General features: G+C 37.6%; 2 protein-coding genes across 5 annotated transcripts; one reads left to right on the forward strand and one right to left on the reverse strand.

Moving 5' to 3' along the window:
* Positions 1–114: 114 nt before the first annotated feature.
* On the reverse strand, positions 115–880 carry LOC110025308 (AMSH-like ubiquitin thioesterase 2). The gene is made up of 3 exons (XM_020725724.1): positions 805–880; positions 424–712; positions 115–240 (listed from the first exon to the last, which is right to left on the reverse strand). The coding sequence occupies exons 2-3, from the start codon at positions 643–645 to the stop codon at positions 115–117; spliced, it is 348 nt and encodes a 115-aa protein (XP_020581383.1). The 5' UTR covers positions 646–712; positions 805–880.
* Positions 881–3,149: 2,269 nt separating this feature from the next.
* LOC110025331 (transcription initiation factor TFIID subunit 12) lies at positions 3,150–27,896 on the forward strand. 4 transcript variants are annotated; one of them, XM_020725755.1, is made up of 8 exons: positions 3,150–3,888; positions 4,250–4,411; positions 17,529–18,056; positions 18,652–18,726; positions 24,256–24,334; positions 24,453–24,517; positions 24,631–24,666; positions 27,653–27,896. In XM_020725755.1, exons 1-8 carry the CDS (start codon positions 3,277–3,279, stop codon positions 27,785–27,787), a joined length of 1,692 nt encoding a protein of 563 aa, XP_020581414.1. In that variant the 5' UTR covers positions 3,150–3,276; the 3' UTR covers positions 27,788–27,896. The 4 variants fall into 4 exon arrangements, 3 of the variants coding, with proteins under 3 accessions (XP_020581414.1, XP_020581415.1, XP_020581416.1); XM_020725756.1 differs by having other exon boundaries at positions 17,535–18,056; XM_020725757.1 differs by lacking the exon at positions 27,653–27,896 and adding an exon at positions 26,305–26,594.
* Positions 27,897–27,972: the final 76 nt, after the last annotated feature.

The raw sequence follows: 27,972 nt of genomic DNA on the forward strand, positions 1-27,972 counted from the left end.
AAAAAGACGCAGAGAGATAATAATAATAATAATATTATTATTATTATTATCTCTCTGCGTCTTTTTTCCGATCACGTCATCGTAGCGAAATTAACTTCTCTGATAGATCTATTCTTAAAAATCCACAAGTCTCCAAATCCACAAGACTTGTGGAATAGTTATTTCTATTCCACAAGTCTCCAAATCCTTCTTAGTGTTGTCCTTAGCAAGTTCCATAAACTGTTCCATCAGACCAGCAGACTGAAGAATAAAATCAAATAAAGACATGAACGGATAAGAATCAAATAAATATATCTAATTATGAAAATGCAAATAAACAGAAATAACTCCCATATGCCACAGTTTGGAATTCAATGCAATGAAAAAGGCATAAATGACGCCATGATAAACAAAGTAGAAGTGAGTGAAGTTCTGTGCACTCACTATATGCACATCTTTTGTAACCTTGGATGTTGAGGACGTGTCACATGATTCGACATGCAATTTGTTTGGTTCTGGAATAGTTATTTGAGAAACATGACCAATAACAGGAGGAGCCTCCACACACGAAATAGCAGGTGAGGGAGAGTAATGCTGAACTTCATGCACATTGATATCCAAACGCAGATTAAATGGTCCATCTTGAAACGTTGTATGATTGCTCATTATGTCTGTAGCAGTGGAAGAGATCTGCTCAACATGTTTTGTAAGAGCGCTGGAGCTGCTTCTAGTTCTGTCATTTTCAGACAATAGATTAACAACCCAATTTAAATTTTAAAAAATAATAATAATTCCTAATACGTTAGTCAGAAACCACAACTGTACCCTGTTGATTCAAGTACGTCCCGACAAATATCCTGTGAGCAAAATAAAGCACATTTTAGCAACTGTAATAATGAATTGAAACAGAAAAATATGAAATGCTACCAATGAATATGCGGAGAGATATTTTAAACAGAAAATACCGCGATCATGTGGTCCGTTTCGTCGTCTGGGGTCGTTCGGACCACTTATTTTAGCAATCGGGACGAAAATAAAAATTTGAGCATTTTTTGCCCGCACGCGAATCTGTGGTCCAACGAGCGTCCTTCGTAGATAAAATCGACATTTCGGACGCACTCATGTGGTTCATTTTGTCGTCCGAGGTCATCTGCATAACTTCACCGACGAACGGGCTAATTTTAGCCAATTTCGTGCGTGACGCGATAACTAATTTTCGTCGATCATAGGTGGACGCCCTACACCTATGACATCCAAAAAAAATTGATGCCAACAGAGAGCTTAGGAATACCTCGGCTCGCCCCTACATAACAAGCATGCGTGTGTTATATCCTTCCCTTTCTTTCTCTATCTATTTCTTTTCATCTCTCCTCTATGGTTCCTACCGCTTTGATCAATGGGGATGTCTCAAAAGGCAAATCTGGACTTACAAAAGCGAAAAAAACTATCTTCTATAACGATCAAGCAAAAGACTCTCCTCTAGGACGAGCAAAAAAAAAAAAAAAACTCTCAACAATGATGAGCAAACAAAGAATCTCCTCCGAGACGAACAAACAAATGTCTCTCCCCGGGATGAGCAAACAAAAGGCTCTCCTTCGGGATGAGCAAATAGAAGACTCTCATATAATCCGAGAGAAAAAAAAAAACTCTTATATGGGACAGTCAAACAAAAAACTCTCATTTGGGATGAGTAAACAAAAGCTCTCATCTGGAAATGACCCAAAAAAAACTTTTCCAAGACGAGCAAATAAAAGACTCTCCCTCGAGACGAGTAAACAAAAGACTCTCCTCTAACTTTGGATTATCAACTGACGTGCTTCAGCATTGATGAACAAAGGGGTATAACTAATGTTTTATTATGATTGCATTTAACATGTTTAAAAAACCTCTCATTTTTATCACAACTTCGCTTCCAAGAAATAAGAGGCTCAAAGACTTTTATGTTTATAAAAAAAATACCCATGCAGATCTTGATGGGATTTGATGGTAGCAGAAACCAACAGGTCAAATGCTGAATGAAAGAACATAAGTCGATCAGATGATGTTAGCACAACCGATGGTCGAGGGCCAACCTTAGCCACCCAACCATTTCAACCACACGACCACGAAAACCTCTGTCAAAATCTCCAATGACGACGACCACGTACTAACTCCCTCATTGCTCCTTCTATATGCACGACTAACTGCATATAACTCGAGAAAATCTCTATTTATCATCTCAACTTGAAGCTCCTCCATCCTGAGCATCTCCTCCGATGAAGACTCTCACTAATACGACTCTCTCACACTTTGCTCTCCATCCAATCTCCCTCAACACTCAACACAACAATTCGTCGCATCTCCCACTACTCACTCCACTGCAGGTCCACAACCCTCCGATGGATCTAAATTACTGCTGAGAATTGGGGAACCAAATATGCACTTAAAAAATATGTCAAACAGAATCCCATAGTCTGGACGACTGACCCAACCTGAACCCCCAACCATAGACAACCGACCAACAACCTAGACGACCAACTAATAGTCTGGACGACTGACCAATAGCCCGGACTGCTGTACCAAGCTGGAGGTCTCAATCCATATAAAATTGTGATAAAATCAGTTATAAATATAAAAAGACATGCTAAAAGACAATAATACGTAATACTCCTATTAAAATAATAGCAAACATATAATTTTATATCATTGGTCCTCAATCTCTTATATACAAGGGTCTATAACACGTAAAAATAACTTTTAGCTCTTCTCTCTAGACCCGTGCTATGTAGGGAGACCTCTCTCCTATTTTTTCTTGTAACATCTATTCTCATATATGAAATGAGTTCAGAGTCTAGGAAATACCGTAGTTCGCCTCTATAAGATAAGTTTGTGTGCGTTATTTCTTTCTCTTTCTTTACCTGTCTATTTTTCTTTCTTTGGACATAAATCTAAAGCATAAACTTTATTTTTTTTGCATTTGGACCACTCAAATCTTTAATATCACATAAAGAGTGCCAACATTTTAATTTTAAATAGTTGAAATATAAATTTTCATAGATAGATACGGTGGTATGTATGTAAAAATTAAAGCTCAGTTACTGGGCATGCAAATACATAGGAATTGAGCGGTATGCATGTAAATCTCCCATTATTAAAATAGAAATAAGGACTAGAAAAGCGAAATGTTAATCGGTAACAAAATCCCTCGCAGAAACCGCCACAGCCTCTTGAACTCGACTCCTTGTCTTCTTATCTCGCTGGCAAGCCGATTTCTACTTTGGCGGTCCCTCTCGATCTCTGCGGGTTGGCTTCAAATCCATGGAACCACCTGAAGCGCCATCGTCTGCGGATCCATTGCAGCACACTGCGGCGGAGCCCCCTCCGGAGGAACCGATACTGCAACTTCCATCCGAAGCTCAACCAACAATAACACCGACGCCATCGTCATCGGCAGTCTCTGTTTCCTTGTCCTCGTCGTCGCTCTCCTCTGCTGTTTCTCCTTCGCAGCCCCAATCACAATCATCTCTGCATCAACGACAGCCTGTCGCCGCCCGTACTCGATCTCACACTCAATTGGGGCAATCCCAATCCACTCCTTCCACGTCCTCATCCTCTTCTTCCGCCTCTTCGATCCAGAAAAACGGGCCCTCGATCGGCCTCCCGGCTGCCCTTCCCCATCACGCAAGGCCGCCGTCCTCCGCGGGTTATTCCTACGGTTACCCGTCGCACTTTAGCCAGCCATTTGCGAGCTCCAGCTCTCCATCACAATCGCTAAGCCAGCCCTTCGGCGGCTTTCCTCGGAGTTCCCTGCCCACGGCGGAGCAATCTTCGGGCTCTAACGCCCCTTCTGCCTCATTCAGCCAGCCTTTTTCTGCGATGCCCCGCAGCTCTGCTGGGGCGCCGGATCAGCAGCCCAACTCTAATCCTCAGGTTTTTTTTGACAGGGTTTATTACGTTGAATTGCTACTATCTATTTTGTTTGAATAGTTTTTGAGTGTTGTGTTAAGCTTTTACTTGTCTGCTTCTCAAATTTGTATCGGTGAGTATGATAAGAGAAAGTAAGTCTTTTCAGGGCATCAGTAGTTGGTATTTGCTTGCTTTGCAGGTCATAAGTTTTTGGGATCCAGTCCTTGTTTTTGAAGTATAAAAGAACTATGTAGTTATAAAGGATTCATGATACTGGACAATAAATTCACACTTTATTTCAGTTTTTTTTCTGTAACTCAGTTTAGGTTTAGACAAATCACTGACCAATTCTACTTGTTTGGTATCTTTGTTTGACAACTTACAGTTTAAGCCGCCAGTTCCTGGTGTCCAAACAATTGGGATGATAGGTTCTCTCAGTGGTGCTCCGCGGATGAAAGCAAGTGGGATTCAGCATCAACAAAGACTTGGCCAACCGATTGATAAATCCCTGCCTCAGTCGGCCACCAATCAAACTTCAAACGCACAAGTAACTTGGCAAAATTTTCATCCATATTTTCCTGTGCATGATTTTCTTATTTTTCTTTTCAAACTTCCGATCAGTTTGACTTTCCGATAAAGGTACGGCACGATCAGCAAATGCATGTCTTGAACTTTTGTTTCCCCTTCCTGTCTATTTTGGTTTTTTCTCTTTCTTGATCATGATGCTAAAAAAATTGCTTTCCTTTAGATATGAGTGTTGAACTTGGTTTATGCACTGGAGTTCTTTATGTTCAAAATTGGTGCCTTCTGACAGTGAATGCATTTCTGTCTTGCAAGGAAGAAGAAGAGCACAAAAAGGCTAATTGGAAAAGGAAAATTTCTTTCTATCAAAAGCAGAAAACTGTCATATAGGGAGAACCTTCTCCTTTTCACCACTACCATGGTGTAAAAGTATCATACTACCTAACACAAAAAAAAAGCATATTCACTAAAATTCTATTTAATAATATTTAAGAAGAATTAACTAATATAATAATGGTAATTAGTAAAGGATAAGTCAAGGCCGCATTAATTGCTCTCCACCTCAAAAGAACTCGTCTCGAGTTCAAAAACTTGTGTTTGGCCACCATCAAGAGGCTGAGTTCGGGTAGCAGTTGAATAACATAGGCATTATCATTTATTATGGCAGAGATAGGGAAAGGTCCAAATTTCTTTGGTTTCAATTTAGAATAAGTGTCGACTGGAAAATGCTCTTTGCGTGGATGAACAATAACCAAGTCTTCGATATTAAATTGTTTGTGCCTGTGGTGTTTATCAACTTGTAGTTTGAACTTTGATGCACTAACAATAAGCTTCTAGATGATGTCTTGAAGCTTGACAATGAAGTCAATTTGCTAATTAACTAGCAGTGTTACTGTTCGGTTTTGGTAACAACCAAATCAACAAATGGTCGGTAGCCTTAGTATAAACAATGTCAAATGGAGCCTGACCCGTGGAACGGTTTGCCATGGATTTATTGGCGAATTCAACTCGTCTTAAGGCTTTATCCCATCTCTTAGGTTGCTCACCCGCTAGGCACCTAATCATATTTGTAAGCGTTCTGTTGGTGACCCCTGTTTGGTCATCGATTTGGGGATGATAAGCTGAACTCAATCTGAGGTTGGTCTGAAATTGCTTCGAAAGTTCTCTCCAAAAATTGCTTACAAATTTGACATCGCGGTCAGAAGCTTCGAGGTATGCCATGCAATCGAACAATGTCTTTGAAAAAGACTCTTGTCACATTAAGTGCATCAAATATTTTCTTGCAAGCAATAAAATGTGACATTTTTGAAAAATGATTCACAACCACCATCACAAAATCCATCCAATGCTTTGTTTTGGACAACCCCAAAATAAAATCTAGACATAAATCTTCTCAAATCGATTTTAGAATTGGTAACGAGCTATATAAGCCAGTGTTTTGTGTGGCTACTTTATAAATTTGGCATTTGTGACAACGTTCCACATATCTCGATACTTCTCATTGAGGTTTAAGCTAGAAGAAGCTAGCTTGCTATGTTGGCAAGATTTTATCTCTTCCAATATGAGCTTCTGTTAGGTTTTTGAATTAGCCTCATTCTCTATGAGGTATTTGGTATACATAGCCAAGTTTCTTTAAATAAATACCCTTTTTGGAGAGAATGATCAGTAATTTGACGACCTACTTAGCATTTATTTCATGTTTCAACAAAATCAGAATTGTCGACATATAAGCCTTTGATAGATTCCATACCAAGGATAGTGGTTTGCAGGGACACTAGGAGGCTGGCCCGCCTGCTCAAAGTATCAACAACTGTTAGTCACTCCAGATTTATGAGCTAGAACAAAACTAAACTATTGTAAAAAGACGATTCATTGCACGTGCATTCGATTCAATGTTTTTTGAGTTTGCAGAAATCGTGGAGATCGATCATCCCAGAACAAAATGAATTCCTGGTGAAGAAGGTAGTGCTTCCAATGTTTAATACCCTTGTGACAACATATAATTCTTGTTCATATGTGGATCATCTTTGACAAGACGAACTCAGCTTCTTACTGAAGAATCCGACAGACTTTCCTTCCTAAGACAATACTGCATCAATCCCAATAGCGGAGGCATCAACATCAACCTCGAATGGTTTGTGAAAGTCAGAAATGCTTAATACAATGTATGAACACAATTTGTCTTTGATGGTTTCAAAACTTCTTTGTTGCACAGGTCCCCAAGCAAAAGTTTTTTGTTTAAGTGCATCTGTGATTGATCCCATAATTGTGCTAAACCCTCTTATGAGTCATTGATAGTAGTTGGCAAGATCATGAAAACTTTAAATCTCTGAAATTATAGATGGGGGTGGCTGTGACTTGATGGCTTCTACCTTTCTTGGGTCAGTATGGACTCCTAATTTATCAATGATGAACCCTAGAAAATGTACGCTTGAACTGGCAAATTCACATTTGGACTTGTTAAGATATTTCTCTTCATGCAGAACTGATAGTATAGCAGTCAGTGCTTGAGGTGATTTGACAATGAAGAGCTGTAAACTAATATATCATCAAAATAAATGACACAAAATTGATCAAGGAGGGGTTTTAAGACTTCACTGATGAGTCACATAAACGTGCTTGGCGTGTTACATAACCCGGACGACATCACACGCCATTCATATATGGCTTCTTTAGTTTGAAGGTTGTTTTCATTCATCATCCACACGGATACGGATTTAATGGTACCCACTTCTTAAGTCCAACTTGGAGAAAATGGATGCACTAGCAAGTTGGTATAGAAGATTCTTAAATCTTGGCATAGGTAAATGATACTTTATAGTGATTTTGTTCATAGCTTGACTATCTACACACGTTCTCCAACTTCCATCATTTTTAGGGACAAGTAAGGCTGGTACTGTGCACGGGCTGTGGCTCCAGCGAATGTACTCCTTGCTTAAGAGTTCCTCTATGATTACTTTCAGCCGAATTTATTCTTTTGGACTCATTCGGTAGTATGGAAGGTTGGGTAAGGCTACTGCTGGAATCAGATCAATTTGATGTTGAATTGATCAGATGGGAGGAAGTTGTTTTGGCAATTCAACAAGCATAACATTTGCAAACTGCTGATTTCTGCACTTTGGTAGATTAAGCTCATCATTTCCTGTTGTTTATGCTACATAATCTGTCACTGTCACTCCTAGTAACAGCGAGTGATGTTTGCATTTTGTAATTAACCCTGAACCATAAATGAAAGTGAAAGCTGATCTCTCCAATTAAGGTTTCCCTCTGTGCTTAGATGCAGTAGGGCTGTTTGACAGCAACCATTTTTTTTTACCTTGCCAGTCAGACACGTATGCATTGCTCCATCCATCATACCAAGCTTTGGTGTAATACTGCCAAGGCCTACCTAATATGATATGACATACATCCATGTCTATGACATTGCATACAATTTCACATTTATATTGCCTTCCTACGGAGAATGAAACATGGCATGAATCAGTCAATGCACTTCCCCACCTTTCTTTACCCAACCTATTTTATATGAATTTAGGTGTTTGGTTGTTTTTAATTGTAAGGCTTTAACCATCTTTTTTGACATTATATTCTCCGTACACCCACTATTGATAAGTATATCACAAACTTTTCCCATCACAGAGCATTTAGTGCAGAAAATTCGGTGCCGTTGATATTTGTTCATTTATTTAGGAGCCACCAAAATCTTTTTTAAGATACAAGATATGAATTTATTGTCACTTTCTGCAAGATCTTCACAATCATTAATCGACGGTATTGTATGAGTGCTATCATCCAACTCTTGTTTTCCTTCCATCAATTGTGCTTGGCGGCGGTTAGGGCAGTCATCAGAATGATGCCCTGACTGAAAACAATGGAAGCATTTGCATGGCTCTGGCTTGTTGTTTGGCTTGGTTAGTCCTTTTTCTTTTGTGACTGATTGATTTGGAGACTGTTGGACTTAAAAGGAGCTAGTTTTGGCACTGAAATTTGGTCTTTTTTGCTGATCAATGGGTTGATCCCCACTTGGTCGCTTGTTAAATTTTGACGCTCGAAAGAGTTGCAATTCCGCTTTGCAAGCAAAGTTGACATCCTGGGATAGTGACCAAATGACGCACAACTCTAATTTTTTTTAATAGGTCATTCGAGACCGCCAATGTATCTCGCCGCTAACTAATGATCTGTTTCATTCAGATAGTTACGGGCACTGAACTGATAAAACTTCTCAATGTATTCACCAACTTTGCAATTTTTTTTAGTACACTTTTCATATTGTAAATATAACATTTGTTCGTAATCGGATGATAGAAAATGACTTCTCATCAGTTGCGGCATCCTCATCTAGCTTCGTATATAACTTTGACTTTCTTTCCTGTGGGATAAATGGGGGTGTTTGGTACAGTATTTTTAGTAGGATTTAAGTTAGATTTAATTTAAATCCAGTCAAACACCATAAATAAGTTAGATAAATCCGCTCTCAAGTTGAATTCAATTTTTGCTTATTTCATTTATTAAATCCAGATTTACTAGTTCAACTTATTAGTTGGATTTAACGGATCTAGTGCTGGAAAAAAAATATTTTAAGATTTATGCCAAATACCTCAAATGAATTTAACTGGATTTAATCTTAATTGAACCAAACATTATTTTAGATTTAATGATATTTGGATTTAATAAATCTAAAAAATTTAGATTTTCTAAATCCTATTTAACTTAAATCATCCTTACAGCCAAGCACCCCCTTAAGTTAGTTGAACCCACCAAGTGTCAACCCCCTATCCCCCTTAAGTTTGCATGCAACATATTTAACTTTTTTATCCAATGAAATACCCTAAAAAATATTTCAAGATTTATGCCAAACACCTCAAATAGATTTAATTGGATTTAACATTAATTGAACAAAACACTATTTCGGATTTAATGATATTTAGATTTAATTAATCCGGATTTACCGGATTTAATAAATCTAATTTAACTTAAATCTTCCTTGCAACCAAATAGTCCCCTAAGTTAGTTGAACCCATCAAGCGCCAACCCTTTATCTCCTTTTAAGTTTGCATGCAACATATTTAACTTGTTTGTCAATGAAATATCCATGTATTTGAAGAAAGACTCGACTAATGCTCCCAATCTAAGTAATCTTCTATGTGCAAATGTCCATCAAAGAAAGATATGTCAATTTTCACCTTAATCTCCCCCATTTCGACCTTTTAAATTCAATGTCAATAGCTGGATTCCAAAGTGGAAATTTCAGCCTCAAAATCATAGTAAAAAAGGGCCGCATGCCAGCGAACACGTTGGTCCTCGTCGAACGTTGGATTCTCATTACAGTCGGTTAACACTTGCCTTTGGGATTGCCTCGGATCTCGAGTTAACACAACGAGATCTCCAATAGTAGGTATGGTAGCAATGCTCACCGTTGTGGTTGACGGTGGAAACGTTCTGTTGATTCTGATTGCTCATAGCTCAGTCCTCAACTTATCCACGAACTTAGTGAAATTGGAGGAAGCAAGGGCATCAAATCATTTATCAAGACGGGAGTGAGCTCCGCACAAATCATTCCAATTGCGATCTTCGTCGTGGTTGGTATTTGGGCTTCTGTCTCCCATTAGTCTCTAATACCAATTGGTGCAGTCATCTGCAACTAGGAAGAATAAGAGCACAAAAGCTAATCGGAAAAGGAAAATTTATTTCTCTCAAAAGCTGAGAACTGTCAAATATGGAGAACCTTCCTCCATTTCACCGCTACCAAGTGGTAGAAGTGTCATTCTACCTAACACAAAAAGAAATAAACATATTCACTAAATAGCTATTTATAATGAAGGTAATTAATCAAGGATGAATTGAAGCCCTCTGCATCAGCTTCATGTGCACTTCAAGATAAACTACAATTTCATGTAACTGATACAGCCCTAAGCTTTTGTTTTAATGGCAAAGTATTTATTATGCTTCCCATGAAGCAACTTTTTTGAAAGATGGTTTTGTCTAGGTATTTTCATACAGCTAGTAAAATGGCATATGGCACAAGTACTCATGATTAGAATTAATCTATGTAAAATATGGTATTAATGCTGAATTTTTTTTTCAATAATATTATTATATAAGGGCTCCCCAATGCATGAAACTGCTGCTAGTATAACATATGTAGAGATACTATTGTGCACAATTTTATCCATTTATAAAAAAAAAAATCATGGATTGAATTTATGATATATAGAATCTAGTCATTAGAATGAAATCATGAAAAATAATGAAATTTATAACATGTTTGAAAGATGTGCAAAAGTTCTTCAAATAACGTGTATTGAAATATTTTTAATAATCATTCCATCATCTCAAGAATGTATGACAAATACACAATATATACGCCCATTTATAAATGTAAGCAACCTTTAACTATTTTTACATTATACAGTATTATGCAAGTCATTCTCTTCGTGATATTTCTTTCACACTCAATCGTTTTACAATTTTTGGATAATGTCCATCACAGCGCTATTTTTTGTATAATAAATTTTTATATGTATTATTAATGTGTACAATTTATATACCCCAGTAACGTGAGTAGGAGCAATTCTAGATGGGGCCATTATGGCATAGGAACCATAAGTGCATTTTTATTCAATTTAGTACAAGGCGGTTAAAATATCAATGCCATCAAGTTAACCTCCAGAGCAAGATAAATGTCTTAAAAATATAAAAAATAAATTACCAAATGTATCATATACGTCTCCTGCCCCACTTTATTTTATTGAAGGACATAACTTTGAGTAGAAAACTTGTTAAATTTAATAAGATCATTATTGGACAATATAAATCTGAATAATCTTGTCGAGCTAAAGAGTAACAAAACAAAAACCAACGTTTAATTTTAGTTGTCTCTTTTAGGTATTAGAATGTTTTGATGGTACGAGCTATTTTAAACGTTGTATCCTTTGGGGCATATTAGATAAAAGTTGATGGAAAAGAAACTTTTTATCCTGAAAAGGAATTGGCAATTAAGGATTTTTTAATGAATAAATTGCTAACCATTCAATTTTTATACAATATGGTTGTTTGAAGTTCGAAAACATGACAATGAAATTTATACACCCATTATTTGGTTTGGTGTAGTTGGAAGTTAAACTCTCACTAAACCCACTCTAGTATAATGATTTCATTCTTCTGCACAATATGACTACAAATTTTTATAATTTTTAAGAATAAGTTTACTATCTGCAACCAAATGTGATCATATGGGGGATTTAGGTACTAGCCCTATGAAAACTCAATTCTTGTGCTTGTTCTTCGTTTCTATTGGAATGATTATGCAATTAAACTTACTCATTTCATTAATATTTTGGCTTATATAGAGTCATACAATATTTATAAATAAACCCCTACACATCTTCTATTTTCAAATATAAGTCTACATTAGATACAAATCTCAACACCCCCCCTCAAGGTGGGCGAAAGGCATTCACTAAGCTCATTTGTCACATAATCTAGTTAACTCCACTGAGCTTAGTCCTTTAGTGAGGCGGTAAGCCACCTGCTCTCTAGTAGTTACATGATTTAGTTCCAACAATCTGTTATTCAACTTCTCCTTGATGAAGAATATATTAATCTTCACATGTTTAGTTCTATCGTGTTGCATCGAGTTGTTAGCAATGTTGATTGCCGACTTGTTGTCACACCACAACTTCATTTGAGTTGATCCACTTTGAGTTCAACCAACAAGGCTTCCAACCATATCATCTCAACAACTTCTAATATCATGTCCATGTATTCTATCTCTGCTGTTGATCTTGCTACAACTGACTATTTCTTGCTCTTCCACTAGACCAAGTTGCCACCTACAAACATGCAGTATCATGATGTGGATCGTCTGTCATCAACATAACTTGCCATATCAGAATCACAATAGCCTTCAATATTTGCATGCATATTTTTTTCTGAATCTCAACACTTTTCCTGGTGCACTCTTCAGATACCTCAGAATCAGATACACTGCATCCATATGGTCCTTCTTTGGATCATGCATGTAGCGGCTCACCACACTTACTGCAAAAGAAATATTAGGTCAAGTGTGCATGGATAGATTAAGCGGCCCACCAACCTTTGTTACCTCTCGTTGTCAACTGATTCACCTGCCTTTATACCAAGCTTGACCTTTTTATCAATTAGAGAGACTTCAGGTTTGCACCCCCACGTATCCATCTTCGTGAGAAGATCCAGTACATACTATCTTTGGGATAGGACCATCCCCTTAGGTTTATGGGCTACTTCAATCCCAATAAATTATTCGAACTGTCTCGTTAGTTGAACAATCCTTGCCTCATCATTACTATTGATAATTATGTCATCCACATACACAACAAGTATAATAGTGTGACATTCACGTTACCGAAAGAACATTGTGTGGTCTGCATTGATTTGCCAACATCCCAATTTATCCATTGTCATTTTAATTTTGTCAAACCAGGCTTGAGTAGACTGCTTCAAGTCATATAATGACTTCGTGAACCTACACACTTTGCCCACTGTATGGGATGTGCTGAATCCTGGTGTTATCTCCATATATACTTTCTCTAGTAGCTCCCCTTGAAAAAAAAATATTCTTCACATTAAATTGGTGTAACCTTCATCCACCATTCACTGCTAGAGAAACCAATGTCCTCACTATGCTTATCTTTGCTATCGGTGCAAAGGTTTCACCGTAGTCAATGCCATACGTTTGACTGTACCCTTTTGTCATTAGTCATGCTCTGCACCTCTCCACCTTTCCTTTTGGAGTTTGCTTTACCGTGAAGTTCCACTTGCATCCAATTATCTTCTTCTCTGTTGATAATGGTACAATCTCCCATATTCAGTTTTGATCAAGAGCTCCAAGCTTTTCATGCATCGTCGCTTTCCACTTGGGATTTTCTTTAACAATCTGTCAACACTTGGGTATAGAGACAAAGTCCAATGATGCAATGAATGTTCTATGCAAAGGTGAGATATTATAATAAGGAACAAAGTTTGCAATGTCAAGTTCCCACCCAAAACGATCAGAACAATGTCTTGCATTGCTGCGGGAGGTCCGTAACGTTGGAGGGGTAAGAGTAGATGGAAGAGTAATATTATCTGGGAGTTTTGAATCAAAGGTGGATGGTGTAGGTGTCTCAAGAGTCAGGGAAGACCGGGGCAAGGGACTTGTTGTCACTGCAGGATTTGTTCTCTCATTTTGTTTTTTCCTCCGCGTATACACCCTTAGCTTACCTTCAATCTGAATCTTACCACCACTAGGGTCAATCTCCTCAATTTTTGTCTCCTCAGTTGATTCATCCCACATCACAAGACGTGACATTTCTCCCACTTGCACCACTCCATCACTAATACTACACACTCTCTCTCGACTCATATCTCTAGTGGTTGTTGAGTCACCAAAGTGTGAATTCACCTCTAAAATATAGTACGGTTCAAATTCTCTGAAAGACACATCCATACTCTCAAATATTATCTTCTCGATCGAGCACCAACATACATAATTCTTCTGAGTAGCAGAATACTTCACGAACACATATTTCGTAGTTATGGGATCCAACTTCCTTACAGCTGGCCCGCTGTCTTTCACAATGCATACACATCAAAATACTTTCAATAGAATGATCCCACTATTATCGTCTTTCAACATCTGACAATGAAACTTTCAATCCAACACTCTCGAGGGCATTCTGTTAATTAATTGAGTCGCTGTCAAAACTGCTTGCCCCCACAAGTGCTTTGGGACATTCATCATGATAATCATGCTTCAAGCTACCTCTAGAAGGTATATATTCTTCTTTTTTGTCACTTTGTTTTGTGTCGATGTGTATGAACATGTGGTTTGATAATATATCCCTTGGGCTGACAAATTTTCTCCAAACACCTTGTTGGTACTCTGTCTCATTATCATATCTCAATACTTTCACTACAACACCATATTGAGTTTGAATTGCCCTGCGAAAGTCTTTAAAGCAGGCGAGCACATCACTTTTATTTCTCATTGGATATAACCAAGTAAAACGAGAAAAACAATTAATGAAAGTCACAAAATATCTGTAGCCATCCATCAAAATTGTAGAACAAGGTCCATCTGAATGCACCAAATTAAAAATATAATAACTTTTTTACCAGAACTAACATAAGAGTTTCTGGTATGCTTGCCAAACTCACAAGCATCACACACAAATTATTTACTTTTTCATTCAATGATGAATACAAATAACTCAATAAATTAAACGAAGAGTGTCTCATGTGTCTGTGATGTAGCAACAATACATCCTCCACACTCCCCTTTCCTCAGATCCTTCTGCTCCAGCATTATCAACCATGGATACCAAGGTTGAGTTTATCCCTTCTCTATCCAAGTACCAGAGTCCACTATGCCACGTGTCAGTTACAAGTTTCCGGCCAATCCCCTTCTCTTGGAAGATCTCCTTTGGAATATTAAATGAAACAACATATTTTTGTTGAAGTACAATGACACTAATGGATAAAAAGTTATATGGAAAGGAAGAAGCATGCAAAATATTGTATAAAATCATAGAATTAGTACACCTCACTGTACCATCATCAGTTGTTTAAATGCTTTCTGCAATTGCTAGGTGGGTATAGGAAAAAAACTCACTAGCGGCACCTGTCACATGTTGAGATGCACCGGAATCTACTATCTATTTTGGTGAACTTGTGGTGGATATAGAGGTAAGATCATGCGTATCACGAGCACATGTGGCTAAGTGAGCATAACTAGCAATGTTCCTCTTGGATGATGATAAGGTGGATGCATTTTCAGTGACACCACATGCCGTTCTCTGCTTCCTCTTCAACATCTCTAGAAACTTACGATGCTCATTGGTAAATACCACCTGTCTTTCCCTCGTTCTCTGTTACCATCATGTTTGACTGATAGCCCCCTCTAGACGATCCATGTCCACCCATCTCTCTTTGCTTGGGTGGCTTTGGACAAACCCTTCTCAGGTGTCCCACTTCTCGACAATTATAGCACCTGTCATACTTGAGCTCTAGGCAGACAAAGCTGATTGCATTCCTGGAAGTCTATTCGGCTGAGCCGAAACACACGTGTTGAGGTTGTGGCTCCCGTCAAGACATTAGCTCTATGTATGAGTCTAATCAAGGCCTTCAAAACTTCAAGATCTAGCTTTCCTAGAAGCTCCAATCTTTTACCTCTCTTCGTTTCCTGACATCCTCAATCACAACTATCCAAGTCCAGAGTCTACAGATCGCGTGAATTTGATACTTCACCTTTGTATGTTGCGATCACATTGGTCGATTGCATGCTTTGCTTTGGCTCGAGTTCACCCACTTCTCCTTTGGTATTCCACTGTTTTTTCGGCCTCTGTCGTATGCTACCTTCTTTCGCACACCTAGCATGGTGTCAAAGTCGCAACCCCTTTCCACTGTTTCATGCATGACCCCATTTGATTTCTTCGCTGCACAACCGGACACTAAATTCCAGACTGCACTTCGCCTTCTCTGTCACAGTAAATCACACTGAAGGATCGAACCAGTTGTCCTCCGTGCTTCTTCTCAGATTGTGCGCCTTCTTTTGCCGCAGACAATCGCACGAAGCCGCTCTTTTCTCGTTGATCTCGTAGGTGCCACGTTCAGGTAGGTGTGGCGATCCCAGGGGGTCTTGCTGGGTAGCTCCAATCGCCACTTTATCGTTGTTCCGCAAATCTCCTAAGCAGGGATCCCATCATTGCCTTCTCAGTTTTAGTAAGGATGCGTTAGTCACGGCCGTTTTGCGATCATTCCCGCGATCCTTTCAACTGCGCAATCCCTTCCCGCATGATTCTGTTTCAGGCAACGCCCTCTATCGCGATCCTTTCCTCTGTATTGCTATCCTTCTCACGATCCTTCACAATGTCGTCTCGTCCCAGACAACTTTGCCCAAAGTGGTTGTGAGGGTTAGGGCCGAGGCTCTACCATATTGGAATGATTTTGCAGTTAAACTTACCCATTTCATTAACATTTTGATTTATATAGCGCCATACAACATTTATAGATAAATCTCTAGATATCTTCTATTTTCAAATAAAACCCTCCATTAGATACAAATCTCAACGGTTTCCATCTTATTAGCATATATATGGAATCACAAGAACTGAAATAAATGATATGATTAGATTCAAGGATTCAAATTTCTACGCTACTAGTCGTAATAACTTTAAGCTATACAGTGGCATTATTGAAGTCATGCATCGCTCTATATCTCAGTAGGTTGATACTTCTACCTACTAAAATAATTTTACTTTCCAAGTCATGCAAATTTACATTAATTAGCTAATTTTCATCAACTGAAACTTCAGAGAGATCCAAAACGAAATAAGATCTTCAGTTCGTAACTTTATTTTTTTTCATATTTTGAAGGGCCAAATAATCTTTCTGTCATTTGCATCATAGAAATGTAAAAGTTTTGTATCCATAATCACTGCATCAAATGAAGTCTGAAAAAAATTAATAAAAAATTTTTCTGAACGAATTCTGTATCGTTCTAGTAACAAAACTGAAATTATCAGCATATCCTGAAAGATTCTTAATCTAAATAATAAATGCTGCATAAAATTACCAAAATTGGTTTTCAATACCACTGCTTAACGCTTCTTGCGGTGATTACATGAGCTCCTTCGTGACTTCAGAAGCCGGATACATGGCTTCTTGATTAGTTAGCGGTTATTGCAATTGATGAGAGAAAAGGATGTTGTCTTGTGATACAAGTGATGGATTAATGTTTCTGCTGATGAATAAAGAAGTAGAATTGAATTAGGTTGAGATGATAAGGAGAATAGAAGCTGCAATTAGTGTTTTTTTGTCAAACTGTAGATCAAGTTGCAATTCGGCTTGATACCGAAATATAATGCTTGTAAATCAAAATTTTAGTTGAGTCATCAGAATTTTGGGTCCACTCTGAAAAAAATAACAAGAAGGGGTTGGATTTTCTTTTTAACTTCAAGTTTAGGGGTTCGGTTTGAGTGAAATCCCAAATCCACTTTTAATAGCAGTAAAGATTTTGTTGTTAGATGATCTATACAGTGCATTAATTGATTCCTTTGTCTTATCTTTGCTTTGAAGAGAAAATACAGACCTTCTGACTGGGGCTTGTTTCTTTTTTCTTAAAGCTGCAGAATTTCCCAAATCCTGGATTATCAAGACCTTCCATGCCTTCACTAAATGCCCCGATATCTGCACCACAGAGTGCACAATCCCTTCAACAGCAATGGATGGCTAATCAAGGAAAGCAAACATATGGGACTTCATTTCCTTCTTCTTCACATAGGCCCCATACAAAGCAACAGTATTCACCGCCAGTTACTCCAAGTCAGCTGCAGGTTTCATCTTCCCAACAGCAGCAACAACAACAAAAGCAAGTTCAGCTGCAGCTGCAGCAACATAATCTTCAACAACAACAGAATTTTTCCATGCCACATCATTTGCAAGATCTCCACAGTAATAGGAACCAACAATCACTTCAACAGCAACATCAACAAGGTCCCAAAGGTCATGCTTCTATAAATCAAAGGTTAAACAAACAATTAGGACAACCAGTTTCAGGTAATTCTGGGTCTGCCATTCCAATAACTGAAGACCCTCCTGAAACTGGTAATCAGATTCTCAGCAAAAGAGGCATTCAGGAGCTGTTAGCCCAGGTGATCTTTTCTTTCATCAGGCTCAGCAGCTATCATTTTGTATTGGATTTCTGCTTGTAATCTAGAAACAATTTATGTTTATTTTAGAAACACATGATTGATGCAGATTTTTGTTGAGCTAGTATTTGATGAGAAAAATTGCAATTCTTAATTGATTATGCGTGTGGAGGGTGTTATAAATACCGAGTTCAATCTTCAGCTACTTCAGGTGTCTAATAAAAGGAAAAAAACACTCAGAATCACCCAAAAGTAAAATTAGATGAACAAGATATCTGTTACAAATTTTCATTGTGGACTTTAAATGTGTGCTATAGTATGTGTTGTGCCAGGGAAGGGAGCTCACCCTGGTTATTCATCCTTTTGTGAATATCCAGTTCACAATTAGAACTCATTGCAAAGTGAATGATGCCTCAAGGTGACGGTGGCAATGTCATTGACCATTATATATCTATGCTTATATAGTTTGTGTATCAGGTATAATAAATTTTGGATGAGTATCTTGTGTTTTAATTATATAAATATGAAGCAAATATTACTTGCCTATATGTTGACCGAGCTGTAATCTCCAGTTAATAATGCTTTCTTTTCTTGGTAGATTGACCCGTGTGAGAAGTTGGAACCAGAAGTTGAAGATGTGCTTATGGAGATAGCTGATGAGTTTGTCGACTCTGTAAGTTCTATTTTCTGGTTGACATGTCTACCATGTTTATGTAGAATGTTAAAAGATAATGTTGATTTCATTGCTTTTAGATCATTGAAAATTACTATTTACTAAATGTGTCAGTTTGGGTTTGACCTGGAGTTGACACTATTTTAATATGCTTGATCTGAATTTGACCTATTTATTATATGGGTCAAAATATGTGTCCCATAACCAAACCCAATTCAAGCCCTATTAGGTAACTGTTTACTTTATGGAGCATGCATTTTATTTAATAGATATCACCTAATTCACTTGAATGTGACCCCTTCAATCCAATTAAAATGACCCGAGCCAGCTAACCCAAACCCAAATGGTAATCGGGTTAATTTTAAGTTATTTTGGCTATTCACCTTAATAATAATTTGGTCTATATGCTGGACCCAAAGAAACCCGATTTGACGTGGATTTTTAATTGTATTCTGGTGAGTCTGTTGGGTCGGGTCATTTATTGGCACCCCTTCTATTTTTATGGTATTCTTCTTTTATAATATCAACATAACATATAGTATCTGCAAGATTAGATGGAGGATCTGTTTATGTTACTCAGTATTGCTTAGCTTGAATGACTTTGATTTGGTAAGCTTTTGAATCATGTATATCTACTTTCAAAGTATGGATTTTCTTTGAAACATTAGCCAATCTTTGAAAATTAATTCAAAGACTCCGCACAATATGATCTCTCAATCAATTACTAGTGCGCAAACAAAGGCATAGAAATAATTTTCTTAGTAAATAAATATACAACCAAAGCAATATTGGTTATCTTACAATCGGCCTAGATTAATTATTTCAACAATCTACTGTACCCCTGTGAACTAATACATAATTTCTCTAGTCTAATTTTCAACAAAAATAATATGAGACACCAAAATAAAAATCTAAATTATTTAGTCTAATCTCAACAATAGATAATAATAACGTATTTAATTATATTTTTAAATTACATAAACTAAAAGTAGATAAAGATATGTATTTATATGTTTTGTGGGTATAAAAGAAGAAGGGAGAAGAGCAGGAGGAGGAGGAGGACTTACGGTTGTGGCTCTGGCCTCTGGGATTCCTGATCAAGAAAGAAGAAGATGCAGGGAGGGGCTTACTGTTAGTGATTGCTTGGCTGAAGGTAGAAGAGGGTTTGCAGCTTTTCCTTAGTCAAAAGCGGGAGTGGAAGTTTGGCGACTGCAAGAAATGATGAGAGGGTTTGTGAAGCCATAGTGTCAGCTTCTTAAATTGAAAGACAAGGCATCGATGGGCACAGGATTCTTGCATAGATCATGGTTGTGGTGGCTAGGAGAGGGTCAACAGTACGCATGAGGGAGCAAGGTGTGTTTTGAAAAAGAGAAGGGGTTGTGGTCGTGGTTGATTCTCGTGGATTACCCTCACAAGTTTCGGAAATTAAATTGGTTGATGCAGTTTTGGGTTATTACAACATTAGCTAATTTGATGGCAGTAATGGTTGATAATTCCTTTTTCTTAAATGTGATCCTTTGATGTTTATAGTGAGGACATAATTGAAAAAATAGCTCTCAAAATCTGATTTGTACATTCACAAAATGGGCTTAAATAGGGTATTACATTATTTTACAAATAAACCCCTAGACTTATTTAATATTCTCTTTTTACCAAAAGGCCCTAAATATGGTCCAATTCTCAGCACGCCTTCTCAAGATGGGCAAAAGATATTCACTAAGCCCATCTTGCAACATAACCTTGCACATCTAATGAACTAAGGCTTTTAGTGAGGCAGTCCACTTGCTCTCCATTATCAACATGACTTAGCTCCAGTAGCTTTAAGCAACTTTTCCTTGATGAAGAATCTATCAATCTCCATATGTTTTGTTCTATCGTGTTGCATTGGGTTGTTGGCAATGTAGATTGTTGACTTGCTATCACACCAACAAGGCTCTCAGCCACATCATCTCTACAACTCCTAAGTCCATGGCCCTGTACCTAAGTCCATGGCCCTGTACTCTACCTCAGTTGTTGACCTCGCTACTTCAGACTATTTCTTGCTCTTCCAAGAGATCAAGTTGCCCTCTACGAACGTGCAATATCCTGAAGTGGATCTTCTGTCATCCTTAAGCCTAAATCCCACCAACTCTAGATTCGCTCTCCTCGTTTTTTTGTTCCTCAACTAATTCATCCCACATCACAAGACAAGAAATTTCTCCCACTTGTACCACTCTCACCATTGCTACTCACACTCCCTTGCCTCATATTTTCAGTATATGACAAGTCACCGAAGGGTATCTTTAGTATATGGTGAGTCACTGAAGAGTGAGATCACATCTTGGATGTAGTATGGTTTAAATTCTATAATTGACACATTCATACTCACAAACGGTCTCTTCTCTATCGGGCTCCAACGGACATAATCCTTTTGGGTAACATAATAACCTACAAACATGCATTTCACAACTTTGAAATCCAATTTTCCTACCGATGGCCTGTTATCCTTCATAAAACATACACATCCAAACACTTTCAATGGGAGGGTCCCACTATTATCTCCTTTCAACATCTGACAGGGGACTTTTAATCCAACACTTTGGAGAGCATCCTGTTGATCAATTGAGCAACTTTAAAAAGATGCTTGCCCTCATAATTGTTTTGGGAAATTCATTGCGATTATCATGTTTCGTGTTACCTTAGGAAGTTATCTATTCTTTATCCCTGCTACTCCAAATTGTGCCGACCTGTATGGACATGTGGTTTGTTGTTATGTTCCTTGGGCTGACAAGTATTTTACAAATGCTTTGTTGGTAATTATCTGGCCTCAATATCTTCACCTACTACACTATTTTGAGTTTGAATTGTCTTGTGGAAGACTTTAAAACAAGCAAACACATCACTCTTATTTGTCATTCAAATAAAATCAAATAAATTGAGAAAAAAGAATAAATAAATATCACAAAATATCAATAACCATTCATAGAACTTGTAGAGCATGATCCCCAAATATCAGAATGTTTCAAGTCAAAACCCCAATCACTCATATTCCCAAAACTAATATAAGTGCTCCTAGTAAGTCTGCCAAACTCACAAGCATCACAAACAAGTTTTTGTTTATTTGTTTTTTCGTACAAAGAAAGATACAACCGACTTAATAAACTAAAATAAGGGTGTTTCATGCATCTGTGATTTTAGCAGCAACACATCCTCCACAATTCACTCAGATTCTGCTACTCTAGCACTCTCTACCATGAATGTTAACGCTGAGTCAATCCCTTCTCGGTCCAAGTACTAGAGTCCTCTATGCCACATTCTAATCCAAGTGTCCGACCTGTCCCTTTATCTTGGAAGATCACCTTAGGAATATAAAAAAAAAAACAATAACACTAATGTATAAATGATTCATTGAAAAAGGAGCATGCAAAATATTGGACAAAGCCATATAATTGTTACATTCATTGTACCCTTATCAACTATAGCTTGCGTTGTACCATCAACAGTTTGAATGTTCTCTGGTAATGTCAAGGGAGTATAGGAAGAAAACTTTCTAGCAGTATCTTTCACATTTTGAGATGCACCAGAATCTACTATTCATTTTGATGATCTTGTGGTGGAAGTAAGGGCACGAGCATATGTATCACAAGTACTTTTTTCAAAGTGAGCATAAGTGACAATGTTACCTTTTTTATGATGACTGGTTAGAAACATCCTCAGTCATATCTCTTGATGCTTTCTACTTCATCTTCAACAACTCCAGACACTTATGATACTTATTGATAAAAAACCACACCCGTCTCTTTCTCTTATGTTATCATCAGATTTGCCTGGTAGCCTTAATTTTCATCTTTTCAACCACCACAGTCATGACCACGGCCTCCACCTTGTCCACGTTCACCTGTCTCTCTCTCCTTAGGTGTCCTAGGACAGGTTTTGCTTAGAGCCCAATTTCACCATAATTGTAGCACTTGCGAGTCTCCCTTTATACACTTATCATACCTGAGCTTGAGGCAGCTAAAGCTGATTGTGTACTCAGCTCAGAGTGTAGCTTCATGTGACCATCCTCTTATATCATCGCAACAATGACATAATCTAATGAAGGGATAGTCGCTTGAGCTAGGAGGAAGATTTCCTCTGATCAAAGATCGGGTTCAGATGGTCACAATTTGCAGTCCTCATTTGTGTAAAGATCTCCCCATTCTTGCACTTTAGATCGCTACATCTCTACATCGGTGAGAAGTGATCAAGTTCTGCCCAAAGCCGCTCCAACTCTATTGAGTACTTGTGAATTGATTTATCACTCTAAACCACTACATCCATCTCACGCTGATTCTGGAATATCCTCATGTGGTTCTCTACTCAGATGTCGTTCACATTTTGAATGTCATCTACTTATGAGGCATTTGATGGAACCATCAAGTTTAGTAGTCAGGTGTAAAGCAAGGAATGTGTGATCCTTCACTTATCCCTCTCAGCACCGTCACTCTTTGGCTTGAACCCCGTCAGATATCCCTCTAGTTTCTTCTCTACTAGTGTCTCGATCCGACGTGACCAACTCAAATATGTGGCTGATCCATCAAGTTTCAATTTATAGGAGGGGGATCTAGTTTTACTAGTGTCAGAGCGCTGAGGTAGCGGTTCACGTTGAGACGCTAGCTTCCTGTATAAGTCCAAGACCTTTAGAATTTCAAGATCAATCTTCCCCCAAACTTTCAATCATTTACCTTATGCATTATCTTTGTCTCTTGACATCCTCCACCACAAGAATCCAAGTCTAGGTCACTTAGATCGCACGTAAAACCGCCTCCACTTCGATCCTTCGCCTCCCTACCGTCCTATGCAGCTCAGGCCCTGGTCCGCTGCCTTCCTCAGTCCCAAGCTGCACATAACATCACACCTGCTCTACCTCCCAATGATATAGTCGTGGCTCGTCGAGAAAGGAACGGCGGCACTGCTGCGTACGCAGACCACCGAACCAGCCCAACCTCCAAGTGATCTAGTTGCGACTCGTTGAGAAGACAACGACGACACTGCTGCATGCATAGACCACCAAAGCGGCTTCCGTCTTGCCGAAGCTTTCTCTGTTAGCTCTAATCACGACTTATTTGCGAGGTTGCGGAAAACTTGGAGTCTCGGGTCTCTCTACGCCAATCCCATTCTCTCTACGTTGATCCCAACCGGATAAAGAAGTTCACACGAGGATGACACTGGAGGAAGAGAAAATTGAGAGTTTCGGGTAGTAGCTAACAACTAGGGTTCTGATGCTAAATTGAAAAATTAGCTCTCAAAATCGGATCTGTACATTTATAACATGGGCTTAAATAGGGTATTACAATATTTTACAAATAAAATATTCCCTTTTACCAATAAGACCCTCAATAAGGTTCAATTCTCAACAGACATTTTAAGCTGTAATGCTTCCAGATTCAACCTTCTTTATTTAATTTTTTTTTTTGGTTATAAGAAAAGTTATTTCTTTTTTCTTATTCTATTTTTGCATTTTTATGCCATTGAGAAGTTACTGCTTACATTATGTTTTTCATTCAACAGATAACAACAGCTGCTTGCTCATTGGCTAAGCATCGAAGATCCACTGCACTGGAAGCTAAGGACATAGTTCTATATGTAGGTAAGTAGATTCAGTTTGTCCCTTCATCCTTTTTGGATGAGAGCTGCTCCCCTCTTTTGTTTTTCTAGCTGATAATGTTATATCATGCTCTCGTGTTTTTTTGTTCTTTACCACTTAGAGAGAAATTGGAATATGACACTTCCTGGCTTTGGTGGAGATGACATCAAGTTATATAAGAAGCCTGTAAGAAATTTGATTTTATTTTCTATTACTTGGAATTCATGATCTTGCACTAACTGCGAGACTTTTACATTGCAATGCTTGCCTCTGGTTCTCACTGTGATGCCTGTCTGCAGCATACAACTGACATTCATAAGGAGAGGCTTGCGATGGTAAACTAATTTCTCACTTGTTTCTATGTGATGTTATATTTTTGCAAATTGATGCAGCAGTATATATCAGTGTCAGTTTTAGGTTGAAGCAGTTTATACCAAGCTCTATAGTTCTCTGGACAACTGCCAATCGCCATCTTGTCTGTGTAATTGGAGAGAGGGAGGGAATGTTTGAAAGAGCGGTAGGGCAAGGATGAGAGCTAAGAAATATATAGCGGTTAAATCAGTTGACTTAATGGGGGCTGTAGAGTTTTGTAAAGAGGTTGGTCATATGGAAATAGGTGTTGGAGTCGGTGTTGGCTTTAGGCCCATAGCTGGGTATAGGTTTAGGTTGTTAAGTTCAATGGGGGGAGTAGAAATGTATTACAAGGAATTCAATGGTGGAATTATATTTGTCATTCAACAAAAGTCTTGCAAGGAAATTACTTTAATACCAAATGATGCTTAAGTGTATCGAGGAATTGAGAGAACAACACACAAATTATTGAACTGACATCGAATTGCAATGATTTGGGGACGGTATGGAATTAGCTGTAGAGTAGGGAGAGATAAACGGAAAGTCGTGCAAGTGTTAAGGCATGGAGAGAGTAAAGATACAAATATTGAATCACATATCTAATAATTTTAATATTTTGATCACTCGTAGATACATTGTTTGGATGAAATTCTTTGGACAGCCAACTTTATTTTTTTTTTCACACTAGTTTGAAATGACACGGTTTATAATAATAGGCTGAAGACCTAATGTTCATTGAATCATCTTTAGATATTTTACATAAAATTGCTTAAGAAATAGAAAATTGCGCATTGAGAAAATGCAATTACAATTGGACTCATTGTTGAACTGACGCTAGATATTGACTGTCTTGTAAAAGGTAGGTAGGATGACTGCCATTAGGTTATAGTCATACGAAACTTTTTGGTTGAATCTTCGAAGTAGTGTTCTCACAGCAAGTATAGTTCAATTATCCACTTGCTGGTTCTGGTTTTGTGGTTGCAGTGGCTTTTCTTGAAACTAGACAAAAAGTGGAATTCGAGTAAAGCAATCAGAGTAAGGCCTTGTGAATTGTGATTGCCCGTCTTGCTCATTGGATAGGTAGCACCAGAGGTGCAAGTAGTTGTGGCTAGTTAGTTTACCTTATGGCATTTTGCTCTATAAGGACAAGGGAAAAGAGTGCATTTAAAAGCATCGATCCATGCCTTAACTGGGGATATCTGTGTATATGCAAGTTTAATTGACTCAAAATTGATTTGCTTTTGCTCAAATTTGTCTTGCTTAAAATAATTTGATTCAACTGAAATTCAATTTGCTTTAATGCCATGGTGACTTGCTTGAAAATAGTTCTATTCTACTAAAATCGACTAAATGCATAGATTTATACACGTATATGAGTGCCAACATGGTAATGCGAATGCATTTATTCAAATATGCTATACACGAGGATTCTAAGATGCACAATATCTTCATACAGGCTCACACATGCATAAATTTATGTTTTAAACACAGGTTATTCTGATGTGTGTATGCATATCAACTCATAAAGTACAGATATAAACATGACATAATTGTATAAAGTACGTGATATTTGAACTAGCAGGGAAAACAGTAGAAACACTAAAGCACACTATTATTAATAGGGAAATAGGTTTACAACACAATACAACAGAAAATAACAACACCGACATACACGACACAAGCAACACCGTGGATTCAGATGGTTGGCAATGGTGGTGGCAACCAAGAAATGCTGATGGCAGCGAGGAGGAGGTGCAGAATTGTAGGGACAACAAGTATGGAGAGTCATTGGTGATCGACGACAGGCGGACGGGTGGCTAGAAGGTGCTGCACAACAAAGTAAATGCAGGAGATGGAGCTGCCGATGTTGAGGAAGGGCATTTGGAGTGACCGGTGATTGTCCTTTTGCCTCTTTTTTGTCTGGATTTGTAGTCTATTTCGTGGTTCGGTCGGCTTTTACTTCATACTCACGATCTTTGGTTCTATTGAATATTTGTTCATATTGTAGGAATGATGTATACTCAACTTTATTTAAATTATCATAGATATTAAATATTGTACAAATATATTGACTATTTTATAAATAAGAATGAAATGATCATTATTAGATAGTGTTTGTTATTGTATGTTTGTATGTGCATGCTTGACTATGATTAAATTCATTTTTTTATGATAAAATGGGGGAATGCTGAGAAATCTATACACGTAAATGAAAAAAAGATATTAATATTGAAGTGGATTAACTTGTACAAGTTTTAGATGGTGTTCATTTGATAGTTGTATATATATAAAATGATATTGAGATGTTATTGATATAGTAAAACATCTCGAATATTATGAAATATCATGATTTATCATATTCATAATCTATAAAATGTTATATACTGATTTTTAAAAAAAAATGAACTAACATGAATATTATTTTCGTTTTCATTGTATTGTTATAGTCTAAGTGTGCAATTATTCACTGGCTTTAGTTAGCTTGTTGTTGTTTTAAACTAACATTTTATGTTTAATTAAGTGATTGAAAGATGAGCGATAGACGAAAAAATATTTATAGTGTGCAAACAATCATTAATGAGATAAATTTAATTGTACTGCTTTAATTTACTTTTTAAGCAGCTTTTTCTTTAATTTAAATGTTAGTTATAGAAAATTTTAATTTCTACATTCCGATAATCTGTTCACGTATTGGTTAAATTTCAAGTCCCGGGTCGGTTCCCTACATAATAGCTGCCCTTTTTTTCTTAAGCAAAGTTGTTTCTAATAGATTATAACTACGAGGTATTCATTCATCTCTAAATAGTATGAGTTAAGAAACTGATTCTAAAATCATAAGCCACGATCCAAGTAGCTAGAAGTTCAACTTAAAATTTTAATGTTCATATTATCTTGAACGGACTCTTAGCATTGTTTTCCGTTAATCTATAAGTCTTACTCTGAACATTCCATGTGCATATGCACTTACAGATCAAGAAGTCTATGGGAATGGCAAATGACATGGTAAGTGCAAAGAATGTTGCTGCTGGGCAGGTTGCTGCAAACTCAAAATCTCAGGCAGGCAAGTCATCTGTACCTACTTTTACCTCCCCCAAAGTGACATGAGTCGTATATTAATGTATGAGCTCATTTTACTCGTAAGAGAAAATTTAGCTGGATTCACATTAATTTTTTTATATAGCTGACAGTTGCTCTTTTTTACCCTGTTCTGTTAATTTCTTCCATTTCATTTGTTTTCAGCCTCAATTAGTTTCTTAGATGCTATGAGGTGTTTGGCTGCCTATAAGATT

The sequence above is a fragment of the Phalaenopsis equestris genome, unplaced genomic scaffold (genome assembly GCF_001263595.1).
Source record: "Phalaenopsis equestris unplaced genomic scaffold, ASM126359v1 Scaffold000297, whole genome shotgun sequence".
Classification (NCBI taxonomy): domain Eukaryota; kingdom Viridiplantae; phylum Streptophyta; class Magnoliopsida; order Asparagales; family Orchidaceae; genus Phalaenopsis; species Phalaenopsis equestris.

Excerpts from the sequence above, each read along its gene's own strand:
- LOC110025308 (XM_020725724.1), bottom strand. The coding sequence starts at position 645 with ATGAGCAATCATACAACGTTTCAAGATGGACCATTTAATCTGCGTTTG. Across the intron at positions 241-423 it reads TTACAAAAGATGTGCATATA|TCTGCTGGTCTGATGGAACA; the intron begins GTGAGTGCACAG and ends TTTATTCTTCAG.
- LOC110025331 (XM_020725755.1), top strand. The coding sequence starts at position 3,277 with ATGGAACCACCTGAAGCGCCATCGTCTGCGGATCCATTGCAGCACACT. Across the intron at positions 24,335-24,452 it reads GGACATAGTTCTATATGTAG|AGAGAAATTGGAATATGACA; the intron begins GTAAGTAGATTC and ends TTTACCACTTAG. Across the intron at positions 24,667-27,652 it reads ATAAGGAGAGGCTTGCGATG|ATCAAGAAGTCTATGGGAAT; the intron begins GTAAACTAATTT and ends ATGCACTTACAG.